We start from the raw sequence: 13,303 nt of genomic DNA, 5'->3' as shown, positions 1-13,303 counted from the left end.
TCTCCAATAGCAAAACCTGGGATTTTCTTGGGATTCTCTGGGACTCATGGGACTTTGGCTGGCTCCGCTGTGAACTGAAACAGGTGCTCAGGAGGCGCCTGCGCTGTTCGCTGATCTGGTATATGGCCGAGGTTGGGGTTATTGCAGTGACTTGTGGAGAGGAAGGAAGGCAGGCAGTGTTTGGTGAATATGTAAGTGATTACAAAGAACTCGGGTATTTGTGGGTGGGATCTTTTCTCCTTGGGCAAGAGACTGAGAGGGAACAGACAGGACCCTGCTGCTTCCTGGGGTGGATTCGGTGGACTTGAGTCTTAGTTTCTTCCTGTCCACTGGGAGCTCAGCTTCCTGAGCAACAGCAGTCGCCCTCTGTGTCCTTGTAAGGTCGGTTGCGTGAAGCAGGGTGGCTGCATTTTCACAGAAGAGCCCCAGCTCAGAACAGGCGTGTTGCACACCGCACTCACAGCTTTGGGGACTGTCTGTCAAGTGAGTGTATAAAGCTGGATATGGCTCGAATGTATCTCAGTTTGTTTAAAATGCTTCCATGTTTTTATTTAAAGGAGAAATAAATACGTTTGCCTTTGTAAGTCAATGTTATAGAGAGAGAGTCTGCCTCTCTAGATGTGGAGGAGAGGCGGGAACATTTTTGAGCAGGATCTCCTGAAGACCAGGCCAGCCTCAGATTCACCATGCAGTCACGGGTGACCTTGAGTGTCTGATCCTCTTGCTCTCCAGTCTGGGATTCCAGGGCTGCACAGCTACACCTACTTCATGTGGTGCTGGGCACTGAGCCCAGCCTCGAGCATGCCGTGCAGGCACTTTGCCAGCTGAGCTACATCACCTAGATTTTAAAAAACAAAAACAAAAACAAAAAACAAACAACAACAACAACAACAAAAACAGGCTAGCGGCTTTCCCAACAACTTTCAAAGGGTCTTTCATTTCTCTCTCTCTCTCTCTCTCTCTCTCTCTCTCTCTCTCTCTCTCTCTCTCTCTCTGGGTTCTCATAGCTTTTGATCTCTAAGTGAGACCAGAGAACAAGAAAAAGGGAGAGACAGACAGACAGACATGCACGCATGCACGCGCAGAGAGAGTGAGTGAGAGGGGGGCGGAATTATAAAGTGACTGTAACACGAGCAGCAAGTGCTAGAGTGTAAATAACATAAGACACCATTACTTAGGAAGTAAGAGCAAAGGAGAAAGGTGTCCCCCTGCCCACCTAGATACCTTTATGTAAGGTTAAATAAACTCACAGATGGAGACATGGAGGGCAAATGCACTTTCACAAAAGTGCTGGAGCGGTGGGCCCTGGTGAGCCAGGCAGCCTTTGCCCTCACTCAGATGGCAACTTCTCACTGTGCTCCTGGTCCTTGCTTTTTTCCTAGTTTGACATCAACGACAAGGTCGAGCTCGGATGCACTGCAGAGGCGATACGGAGCCCCCGAACTGGAAGTGAGTGCCTTTCCCCTTCTCCCCTTGCTTCACTCAGGACCTGTTTCTCAGGAGAGCCTCTTGTGCTGGTGTCTTTTTTTAATTAGTTAAAAATAAGTTTTTTTTTATACAGTATATGCTAATTGATCATGGTGTTTCCTCCCTTCTCTCTTCCAGACCCCACCTCCATCCCTCCAACTTAATGCTTCTTTCTCTCTTTAGAAAACAGGCCAAATAAAATAAAACAAAACAAACAGAGGAAAAAGAAAACAAGAAAAGGCACAAGAAACACCTAAATGCATGACACACACGTGCAGACGCACAAAACCCATACAAACACAAAATCAGAAACCATAATACGTAGGCAAAAGACAGTAAGGTAGAAAATGTCGGAACAAAGCATTATGAGACGTGCTCCAAAGCCACATGGAGTTTGTTTTGTGTTGGCCATCTTCTGCTGGTCACGGGACCTGCCCTTAGGCCTGGCCTGTATACCTAGTGAGGAAACTAATTTTTCCTTTACATTGGGCAGATAGCCCTTCTTTTGGGGGGCAGGGGGAGAAGGCTCATGGTTCTGTTTCTTGTCTGAGAAAGAATACTTTTTTTTTTTAATAGAAAAAGAACTATTGTCCTGTGTATTAAAATGAAAGACTTCTTGATTTGCCATCAAAGACACTGGCTGTTTGCCTGGCACCCTGGCACCCACCCCGGCCCAAGGCTTAGGGACCCTTACAGCTCCCCCCCTTGTTTACTCTCCCTTTGCTTGTAATAGAGTGCAGATGTTCCTTTTGTTCTTAAGCAGGCACCTGCTTGTCAGCCATCTGTATCACCATGTGCAGCATAGCTCTGGGCTTATGTAACGGTGCTCTGGAGGCCTGAAGGAAGGAAGACAGGCAAGGGAGGGAACCGTGCGTGCTCTGCACACCCCGCAGAGCACAGTGGGCACACTCACACCTCAATTAATGCCTAGCTTCCATCTCACAGTTGTGTCATTCCGTAAAGAATTCACATTGCTGAAGCCATTCACCTGCATGTCAAGGTTGGAGAAACTATTTAGCTGACTGTCCAAAATATCTTGTTATTTCCTTTCCTATACAGAATTTTTTTTTTCTGGAGCTCCTGATGAAACATAAACCATAGCCAGAAAACTCAAATGCACAGGGCAGTTGAGACAAGACTCAGTCCAGACCTAAGGCTGACAAGGACCTCTGGCCTCCGGTGATGGCTGAGTCGAGTAGTACTTTCCAGGTACCAGGCCACTGTTCTGAGCCTCCCTGTGTCATTTCACTTAGTCCTCACAAAAGCCCAGTGAGGGGATGTTCTTTGCCTTTTACAGAGGGAACAAACACTTCCACTTACCAGGATGTAGCCCCAGAGTACACGGTCTTGACTGCACGTTGCCTAGGAGCCCAGCTGTGTCCCTGGTTCCTGCTGCTGGCTTTGCCTGGCATCTGGCCAGTGGCTCCACTTGAATAGCATCTACTGGATGGACAAGCCCTGGGCTCTTTCCAGATGTGGATAGGCACTTTGCTCTGCAGCTGGCCGTCTAGGATGCCCTTCCCAGAGCCTGACCTAGAGACAGCGAACCGCTATGGAGGTTGCTACAGCCCCTGGAAGCAGCCTTTGTGCCTTTGTTCTCACCACAGACTGGGTGGCCACCCGCCGAGGGTTGAGCCTTATGGTTTCAATGTCCCTATTGTGTACAGAGTTGAAGGCTCAAACAGCAGCAAGTCCCCAGGTTAGATTTAAGAGGGAACATTGCTGTTCTCCTTTGAGAGGAAAGCCGCCCACTGCTTGCCGCCCGAGCAAGTGGGTTCCCGCCCCGCATTGAGTTGCCGGGGATATACCTTTGAAAGGCCAAGCTGAGATTTTCTGTGGTAATTTAGGCTTCAAAAGAAATGACCTTAGTATGAGTAAAGTGGGCCCACTGTGTTTGTGAATGTGGACGGCCTCACGTGATCCAAGGCTTGTGGAGCAGGAAGGAAGCAAGGGCTTGGCCTTGAGTGGGTGTGTGGGAAAGGCTGCTGCTGTGCTCTTGTGGCCTCCGCCCTGCCTCTCTGCTGTCTTCCGCTACACATAGCAAGAGCCGTTGCCTCCCGGCCGGTCTCGTCATGTGCAAGCCTTCTTACTCCGTTTATCAGTCTTCCTGCAATCATATAATAAAATGTTCATAATTTCATTTCCTTTTTTCTTGAGTTTATTGTTTTGAACAAGTAAGAAAGATGATAAAATTCAAGCTGTACTAAAGAAGCAAGTATTCCAGCCGTCTGTGTCCACAGCCAGATCCTAAGCCTGATTTATTTGTTTTGTTTGATAAGGAAAGGATCTCAGTACATAACCCAGGCTGGCCTAGAGCTTGCTGTGCAGCCCAATCTGCTCTGAACACACCTTGTCACACAGGCTAGCCTTGAGTTCGCTGTGTTGCTCGGGTCAACGTGAACTTGGGATTCTTGTGCCTCTGCCTCTCACGTGCCGGGGCAGGAGTGCAGCACCATCCTTGCAGCAGCAGCCTGCGCTCTGTCCTTCAGGGTTCCCCCATTTCACACTCTTCTCCCTGAACACCACGCGCCACTTACTCCTGTGACCTATGAATCCCGTCTCGTTCCGCATGCGTCCCAGCTCTGTCATGGAGCTAGTTTGGTGGCTCCTTGCCAGCTGACTAACCTGCCTGACTTCACTGTCCTCAGCTGTGGGATGATCCTGGCCTCAGCCTGTGAGGCAGAAGGACTGGGAGGTTAGCATGTAGAACAGGTCACTGGAAAGTGTGAGGCAAGGATGGTCGTCCTGTTGGCTGCATGTCTCAGGCCGAGTCATCCGGAAGTAGGAACTGAGGCAGGGTGTCTCGGTTGGGTAATGTGTTAAGGACCAGCACATGTAGAAGGGAGGAAGGGGAGAGAAAGGAGACAGAATTAGGCTGAGTATAAATAAAGGACAATATAGGCTGCACTAACCCCAGGGCATGCTCCCAAACATATGTGGTGCCTCAGAGTGTCCTGTGTGGCCTGTTAGCTGGCCCTTTCTATGCCTTCCGTGATCAGTCATTTGATGGAGGGTACCCAGAAAGGTCTTGCTACAGGACAAGGCAGCTCTGCAGCTGCAGCAGTGCCTAAGGGAGCTAGGACACAAGGCTCAGCTCCCACAAGTCACAGGAGCTAGAGTGGCCACTAGGGCATCGCCCGTTGCTGTACCCAGTATATCTGAGGCCAGATACTTAGCCAAGCCATTTGCACTAGAAGAAGCCTTGCCACTTGGGCAGCCTGCAGTGCTAGGGATGTGGAAAACAGGCCTCTGACTCCATTGCCTCTGCTCTCACAGGTAGCCCGGTGCTGTTTTTGCTTCGGCCAAGATGGAGAAGGTAAGTGTAGTATTTTGTTCTGGGCTTGACTATAGATAGCCTTGCAGGCTGAGATTTCTCTCTGTAGGCATTTATAGTTCTAGAGCTGGTTGACTGTTTATGTACTTCTCCCGTCTTCCTTGAGGGGTGGTAGATTTCGTTGGCATTCTGGCAGGGAAAAATCACTGCACGTTTTGATTCATATCTAAGTTAGAAAAAAAAGTGTGTGTGTGTGTGTGTGTGTGTGTGTGTGTGTGTGTGTGTGTGTGTGTATTTAAGGCATGCTATGAAAAATGCCAAGAGGTTGCTACACCTCATTTGGATGCCATAATTTTTCTTCAGCTTGCTTTTCATAGAAGGGGAAGTCCCAGGGGGTATAGGTGGCTTTGGTTGCCTTGTCCCCTTGGCAGCAGCACACTAGGACTGAAATGTGCAAGGCAGGGCTGCTGTAGTGCCGAGTACACGTGGGCTCAGCCCCGCCCTCGGGCACCGTTTGTCATCCCCAGACGCCGAGGAGCAGCAGAATGTCAAGGAGGGACCCCGCGTCATTTATGACGAGAAGAAAGGCACCGTGTACAGCTACTCCTATTTCCATTTCGTCTTCTTCCTGGCGTCCCTCTACATGATGATGACATTGACCAGCTGGTTCCAGTGAGTGGCCTGTTCGAATGTTTCAAACCTGCCTCAGTGTAAATATTTCTACACAGGAAAGTAGTTGTCTGTGAAGCACTGAAACAGAACACCTAGAACACCCGGCTCAGGGTGGTTCTCGAAGCTGTGGCCTCCTCTGAGCTCTCCTCTAAGGTCTCACCACACCCAGGGCCTTAGTAGTGACAGCTTGCGCTTCTTTCTGGTAGATCAGTGTCTGTCCTCAGACATTGAGGGTGCTCTCTGCACTTAAGAAACAGAAGCTAAGCCAGGCGTGGTGGTGCACACCTGTAATCCCAGCACTCGGGAGACAGAGGCAGACTGTGAATTCAAAGCCAGCCTGGTCTACAAATCAAGTCCAGGACAGTCAAGGCTACACAGAGAAACCCTGTCTCGGGATGTGGGGGGGGGGGGTGGAGAGGGGAGAGAAGGAAAAGAAAAGAAAGAAAAAGAAAAAGAAAAAGAAAAATAATGTGGCAATTCCTTGCATGGTTCAACACAAGATCATAGTATAATCCAGGAATTTCCCTCCTAAGTATATAGATCTGAGACAAAAAGGAAAAAATAACAAAAACTGTAGATAAATGGTCATGTTGTAGTAACATGGCATGGTACTTCATATAGCAGAGTAATTCATAATAAGCCAGAAGCCAGGGATAGCTCAAATGCCCATAGCTGAGGAGAGAGCAAAGAGTGCTGCTTCCTCACAGTGAAGTACGATTTCTCAATAAGAGGAGTAGCGCACAGGTGAGTGCCCCCAACCCAGAAACCCAGAATGTTCTCAAATCTCACATGACATGGGGAGGTTCCTGTTTCCATTTTTGGGCTTGCTCAACTGGTAGCATCTGCGTAAATATTCCAGAGTGGAAAACTCGAAAATCTGGTCTTAGGCATCTCGCGTGAGGGACACCAATCACATCAGGGAGGATACGTGTGTATATACCCAAAGAGCTCCGGAAACAATATGCTACATTTAAAAAGCCAATCAAAAGAGACCTCGTGGCCGGGCAGTGGTGGCGCACGCCTTTAATCCCAGCACTTGGGAGGCAGAGGCTGGTGGATCGCTGTGAGTTTGAGGCCAGCCTGGTCTACAAAACGAGTCCAGGACAACCAGGGCTACACAGAGAAACCCTGTCTTGAAAGCCCGTGACCGCATTTACATGAATTGGTCTTAAAAAGGTAAATCACACAGACAGGAAATAGGTTAACCAGTGTGGGGTAATAGAGGACAGTGGGAATGGGAGGGCAGCTAAGGGATGCAGGACGTCTGGGGAGATGACGGTGTTCTAAAACTGATTGTGGTCCTGATTCTAAAAGTCGATAAGAGTTTGAGAAGTCGCCAAATGATACGTTTCTAACATATATGAGTTATAACTCCATTAGTTGTTAAGAAAGAAGCTGAAGTCTGTCAGAGGCAGGACATTATCCTTACGTGCGCTCACCACTACCGTGTCCATTTCTCACCAGCTACGAAAATGCCACCATTGAGACCTTCGTCATCGGGAGCTTCTGGGTCAAGATGGCTTCCTGCTGGATGTGTGTGGTCTTGTACCTGTGGACCCTGGTGGCCCCTCTCTGCTGTCCCTCGAGGCAGTTCTCTGTGTGAGGACGTCCAAGAGCCCCTTGGTCAGCAGGCCTGTGCCTGCTCTGGAGGGCCGTCCTTGGAGCATGTGCAGCAACAGGAGGGGTTTGAGCAGCAACTGGTGCCCTGTAAAAAGCTGACATCCCCTGCTGTCTTAAGTGGGTCTGACAAAGCTGTCAGGAAACAAGGAAAACCTCCCGATTAGCTTCTTACTGTAAAGTCCAAAAGGAAAACTACCAGTTTGACCCACAGGAATTGGAATCTTTAGGCAAGCTGATAGGTGCCACCGTGTCTTTCTGCCTTACCCTACATGGTAGCCAAAGTGTGTTTTAGTCAGAGTAGAAGTTGAGGCACCGCGTCCATCACAGGGATGAAAATGGCCCTGGTGCAGCCAGTCATTCTCATCACTGGGATAAAGGAGCAGCAACAGAAGCATCCCTAAGGTGGGCTCCACCCCTGTCTCTCCCTCTTGCCTCCGGGGCCCTCACAACTCCCTGTCTGTACAGAGAGGGCAGGAGGAAGCCCCTCCCGGGAGGCCATGTCCCTGCCCTCAGCGGTTTCCTTCCGGGCCATGATGCTGGGAGTCACGGCCTTCCGTTCCCTCTGCCCTTGGCAGCGGTCCTTCATTTTTGCCTAGGGTCATCTTTGTAATAATGTGAAAAGCACAATTTGCTCTCAGCTCCACAGATTCTCCACCATGTTTTCCCTCCCCAGCGCTAGTCACACTATGGTGCGTCTCTATCTTCTTTGTGGTGTCGTTCACGTGCTGAGACAGCAATGCTCACGCTGTTTCCTTTCCCCCAGCAAGCAGGGAACGGGTGGGGGTGCGTGGGGGGAGGGCGGGGCAGAGGGGTGTATAGCTCTTACTTTTTGTGTCATTAACAGTAATGCTTCAAGGATCTTAATGAAAAAGTTGCTTCTTGGCTGCAGCCTGCCACCCCCCCCCCCACACACACACCTCAGAGTTTTCAGGTCAGCCGCCCCCCCAGTCTCCTGCACCATGAGGCCTTCCTCCTCACAGTGTGTCCCCATGGTGTCCTTGAAGTAGAAGGGCTGGGGTGAGGACCCCAGGCAGCTTCAACACAGCTGACCAGACGGAACTGCTAGACCAGCTGTGGAAGTGCAGAGTTAGACTTAGGTGCAGTAGTAGGTGGCCGAGGGCACCGCACAAAGCTGAGATTACAGCCACAAGTTTCCCAGCCGCACCTTTGGATAATGACGTGCTTAGGTGTGTGTTAGGTGCTGATGTTGTCAGTCTGGGAGGAGGCTCCCCCAGTGCCACGTCTCAAGATGCTGGTGGACAGATGCTCTGCTTCACGTGGACAGAAGTCTCTCAGCATCCCACAAGGACTTGGTCTAGCTATTTTTTTCCCCTTTTTTGTGCCTATCTGAACAAGTCATGCAGATTCGTGACCCAACTAAGCCTGGTTCCCATGTGCCAAAATGTCAGCTTCTCCATTTTTGCTCCCTCCTAGGCCCTCCTGCTCCAAGTACACAGGGGGAAGAAATAGGAGTGAGTTCTTTGAAGAGCTCACCTGATTTACAGTGTTCGAGATCCAGTCTTAAAAGGTATTCAACTGACTGAACATGCCTCCTCTGTGAGCATTGTATAGAGCAGGGCTCTCAGCAGTTCTAAGACACATGAGCGTTACAAAAAGCATAGCTACCCACTGACTGACTATACAAGACTATATTAATCCAGCAGGGACAGGAGCCCCATCAGTGGCCTGTGTGAGCCAGCTCCATGGCGGTGGCCACTGCTGTGAGAAGATGCAAGGGGAACTCAGGGAGCAGTGGTGTTTTGCCAAGGTCTAGTCAAGTCCTTTATCTGTCTTCTCTGCTGGGTCTGGCAGCCAGCTGTGGTGACCTTTGAACTGGTTTGGTCTTCATGTCGTGTCAAGGTCAGGCTGACTAGGCCACACATTCCTGGGCTGGCCTTTGTTGGCCCCTTTTCCTCTCTGGAAAGCAGCTAGGGAAACCCAGGACCCTGCCAGTGGCAGCACCCCCACCCCCAACCCCCCACGACTTCCCTCTCTACCAGCCAAGCACCTACTTTTCAGAAGCTAAGGCTCACGCAAGAGGAAGAATGGGCCACTCTCACCTTTACTCTCAGTGTTAGATTGACATTCAGAAGGGAGCAGTTCGTGCCCTGAGAAACTGGAAGGTGTGCCTGTTGTTGTGAGGTAGCTTGCTGGGTCCGCCAGTAGCTCTCAGAGACAACAGACCTTTGCCTGCTGGCGCAGGACTAGAAACTGCGGCCTTAGGCTGCTGCTCTGACCCCTGTACTCATGGCAGCCATGGCAGCCCTGCTAGCAGAGGGTCAGAACCTGTATGTGTTCCCAGCCCTCCCGGGTTTTTGTTTTGTTTTGTTTTGTTTTTTTAATGAATAAAACATTATGCGGGATTCCCCTGGGAGTCTTGCTTAGATGTGATACCCAGGTGGAGCCTGGAGACTGTCCCAGCGTTCACCATTGGAAAGTGGCCAATGTGACCATTGTGGTGCTGGGTAGCTGATCTGGGTTTCTTGGGAAGTCAGCAATGAGTTGTTTTCCAGAAGATGGGAAAGTTTGATACAGGGGGTGAATTGAGGCTTGGAAGGAGTTGGGGGGAGTGTGGGGTATTGAGACTGGGGTTCTGATTCCCATAAGGAATGGGCGGCAGGAGTCCCCTCATGGTGACAAAGTCTACAGCTCCTCAGTGACTTAACCTCTAGTGTTAATTGGCCCCTTCCCAAATTGTCACCCTCTGCCTTTTTCTGATGATGTACTCATTAAAATTTTGCCAGATGTCATTGGTGCTTCATGTTGCCCTGGAGAGGGAGCGCCACAGCCTATCTGTAAACTCCTCGGGCTTTTCTTCTTTACTGCCTTTCTTTCTACACAGTGTCACTTCGCTGTGCCGAAATGTATGCCACTGCACATCCTATGTACTGCCAAGAAGTGAAAGGGGCTTCATAAGTGAGACAGGACACCCAGAAAGGACCCTGGGCTCCCCTCCCTCAGAGATGAGGTTGACACCCGGGTCACAGACTCCTTCAAGGTTTTTCTGTAACTTCCTAGTTACAGATGGGCTCTCCAGTGCTGGGGTGACTTCAGTAGACAGGACAGCTGATCACAAGGACTTTAGCTCGCTCTCGGCTTTTGTTTTCCACCAGTGAGTCATTTACAGAAACAGTTCTTTTGAAAGGCCAAAATACTTGGCTTTTACCAAAGAGACGTATTTGATTTTGTTTTTGTTTGGGAAAGGCACGCCAGGGGTTCATTTGCCCAGTTGACTTCAAGAGAAGTTTAACCAATTCATGTGAGGAAAATGATGGACGAACTCTGTAAGGTAATCCTTTGGGGAAAAGGATCCTGGGAAATTCTCTCAGGTAAAGAAAGATTACAGCAGATGAGTAATATATGTCTTGAGAACTATTTATAAAATTTTTAAGAGGATCATTTTCTTTCATTTATTAAAAATTTAAACTTTTTTACTTTGCAAAGAAAACCACAAACATTTTTATAGTCATAACTGTTAAGTTTTTAAAAAATATTTTTTGGAAATAATTAGCTGTAGCCAAATTTTGTGGTTACGTTTTTGCTATAGTGGAGTTTGAGTGCAATTTGTGTGTTAAGTCTACTGTTGTTTATAAAGGTCTCTGACATGGTTAGATTTTTGCTATCTTTAAAAATAGTTATTTTTCCCCATTAGACACAAACCCAATTATGACTTTGCATTTGTTTTTTTGAATGCTAATTTTTCTATGAAGCATCTGAGATTGACTGGCCTTTTCCTATGTAGAAAACTCAAACTTGTTAACTCTGAACTTTAATAAAATGTAAACTTAAGCCATGTTGTCTGTTTTCATTTTATTTGACACCTGACTAAAGCCTCTGATTAGCCTTTGCTCGGGTCGGTGCCTTCACATGTCAGCCAAAGATCAAATATCCTGGCAACCATGCTGATGGGTTTATAATTGACAAATAAAAAATGGGTGATTTGGGGCTGGAAAGATGGCTCAGTGGTTAAGAGCACTGACTGTTCTTGCAGAGGTCCTGAGTTCAATTCCCAGCAACCACATGGTGGCTCACAACCATCTATAATGTGACTGGATGCATACTGTATACATAATAAATAAAGTTTTCAAAAAAATGGGTGATTTATGGTATCCTTTGAAGGTCTTGAACTACGAATAGAGTGGCTAAATCAAACATTAACATGTATCACATCATTTTTTATGGCGAGCACACATACATTTCAAGTACACTGTTAAATGCAGTCACCATGTCTTCTTACACAGCACTTCTCATGAACTTAATTCTTCTTAGCTTAGTTGAAATCATCCTTAGTTCTCTACTATGACCCCAAAGTCCCTGATAGGGAAGTAAGGACAGTGGGAGCTTTAAGCAGCCTGTCACATGGCATCCACAATCAGGAAGAAGAGATGACAGATGCCTGTGCTCAACTCTCTTTGTCGTTTTTTGTATGGTCCAGGATCCCAGCCCAGGGAACGGTCTCCCCCACCTCACTTAATAAAGATAATCCTACACAGACTTGCGAAGATGCCCATCTCCCAGGTGATTCTAAGCCTCAAGTTACACACTGACGTTACCCATCATATCCTGCCCCTCCCCCCCAAAGAAGAGCCTACAACGTTTACAGAAATAAAATGATAGAAATAAAATTCATCTAGCCTATATATGCAAATGATAGGCGGCTAATAAAATGGAGGTATTGAAAAATAACTGTGTTCTGGATTTGTTACGTGAAAATTTAGAAAAATGCTGTGGTAGAAGCTGCACGTGAGTATGTATGTACATGCACACTTACACCTGGAAGAAAGAGCCCAAGTAGCTGGATGTGGTAGCACACACCTGGAGTCTCAGATGTCAGGAAGATGGAGTTCAAGGCTGACCTGAATCACATAGTGAGGCGTAGACACGGCTAGTGATCAATTAAGACACAGACACTTGTTATATTTTAAAATAGCCATAGTTAACCTGGGGCAGGGCAGATAACAATCCTCTAAATCACCTCCCATAGTGGGGCAGGCATGGGATCCCTGCCTCAATCCCATGCCATCTGTTTTCAATAACCTCTATCAAGCTACCTCCCATCCATAATCCCACATACTTGCTCATGTTCTTCATCTGGGCCGGATTCTCTATCCATGGCAGACTTGTGCTTCTCCACCAGCTAACTCATGGCAGCCTTCCTTTCTTCACTTCAGGTTCTTTCTCCTTTCTCCTTATGGCCAACCTTCTTCTTCCCAGAATTCCTTCCTCTCTAAGCCCCACCTATCTCCTGCCCTGCCCAGGTGGGGTGGCTTTTTACTAAACAAAAGTTGCGTCAGAACAACAAGCAGTAATTAGCATCAAAATACATCAGATTATCCCCCAATAGTGAGGTTCTCTCAAAAAGCAAAATATTTCAAGTGTTCACCTGTCATGGCACTGCCCCGCCCTGCCTTCCAGCCTTCGTCCTTTAGAGACTGTTTATACGGCTCTGGTAGGAACAGCCATGTCTTTGCAGGCATTCCTTTGTCAGCTGCAGCTCAGTGAGGCAGGATTGGACTTTCCCTCCGTGCTGGGCAATGAGCCTCTCTGTGGAAACTGCGTTATTAAGGTAGCTGCTGCCTTCATCAATTGGAGGGGCAGGGACTTGGTTCCACATGGCCACTTAGTAGCCGGAGGGCTTCCTGTAATCTTTAGGGACATCAGTTTAGGTAAACCCAGGATTCCTGGCTTTGATTTCAGGATTAGCCAGTATGAAGCAGGTTTGGTGTTTATTAAGAATAGAAATGTGCTCATGGGAAGAATTAAACACACCAGCGAGCAGGAGTGTGCACATGTCGGGGGGTGGGGTGGGTGGGTAGCAGCTTATTAGATGCCATTTAATACTTTTTCAGCATAGGATTTAAGAGATACTTGAGGAAGAGATACTTGGGTGTAGGTACAGACTTCTCAAGGGAGAGTCATAGTAAATGACTTAGCTTTAGCTAAATACTCCATTTTGATGCTATTCTCTTGTATAGCAGTTTCCTCTACACTTAAACATTGCTCTTTGGAGAAAGTTCTAGAGGGGACCTTTAAAATACATCTATTTATTCATTGTGTGTGTGTGTGTGTGTGTGTGTGTGTGTGTGTGTGTGTGTGTGTGTGTGTGTATGGGTGCCCTGTCTTCATGCCTATCAGAAGAGAGAATCAGATCCCATTATGGGTAGTTCTGAGCCACCATGTGGTTTCTGCCAATTGAACTCAGGACCTCTGGAAGAGCAGCCAGTGCCCTTAGCCACTGAGCCATCTCTCCAGCCCTAGAGGAGACTTCTT

At 48.0% G+C, this 13,303-nt stretch overlaps 1 protein-coding gene and 1 long non-coding RNA gene across 2 annotated transcripts in view; one reads left to right on the top strand and one right to left on the bottom strand.

Annotated features, from left to right (window-relative positions):
- The window catches only part of SERINC5 (serine incorporator 5), a 98,181-nt gene extending 87,359 nt beyond the window's left edge, over positions 1–10,822 (top strand). The window contains exons 9-12 of the mRNA XM_084801811.1: positions 1,383–1,449; positions 4,744–4,783; positions 5,269–5,413; positions 6,878–10,822. Coding sequence (XP_084657937.1) covers positions 1,383–1,449; positions 4,744–4,783; positions 5,269–5,413; positions 6,878–7,016 — 391 coding nt within the window. The 3' untranslated portion in view covers positions 7,017–10,822. The remainder of the gene's footprint in view (positions 1–1,382; positions 1,450–4,743; positions 4,784–5,268; positions 5,414–6,877) is intronic.
- LOC311609077 lies at positions 570–1,376 on the bottom strand. The gene is made up of 2 exons (XR_014783258.1): positions 1,251–1,376; positions 570–838 (listed from the first exon to the last, which is right to left on the bottom strand). It is a non-coding gene; the product is annotated as an uncharacterized lncRNA (long non-coding RNA).
- Positions 10,823–13,303: the final 2,481 nt, after the last annotated feature.

Source organism: Acomys minous, assembly GCF_964271855.1.
Source record: "Acomys minous genome assembly, chromosome: 11".
Taxonomy (NCBI): domain Eukaryota; kingdom Metazoa; phylum Chordata; class Mammalia; order Rodentia; family Muridae; genus Acomys; species Acomys minous.
Note: the sequence above shows the minus strand (reverse complement) of the source record. Positions and strands in the feature narration are given on the sequence as shown.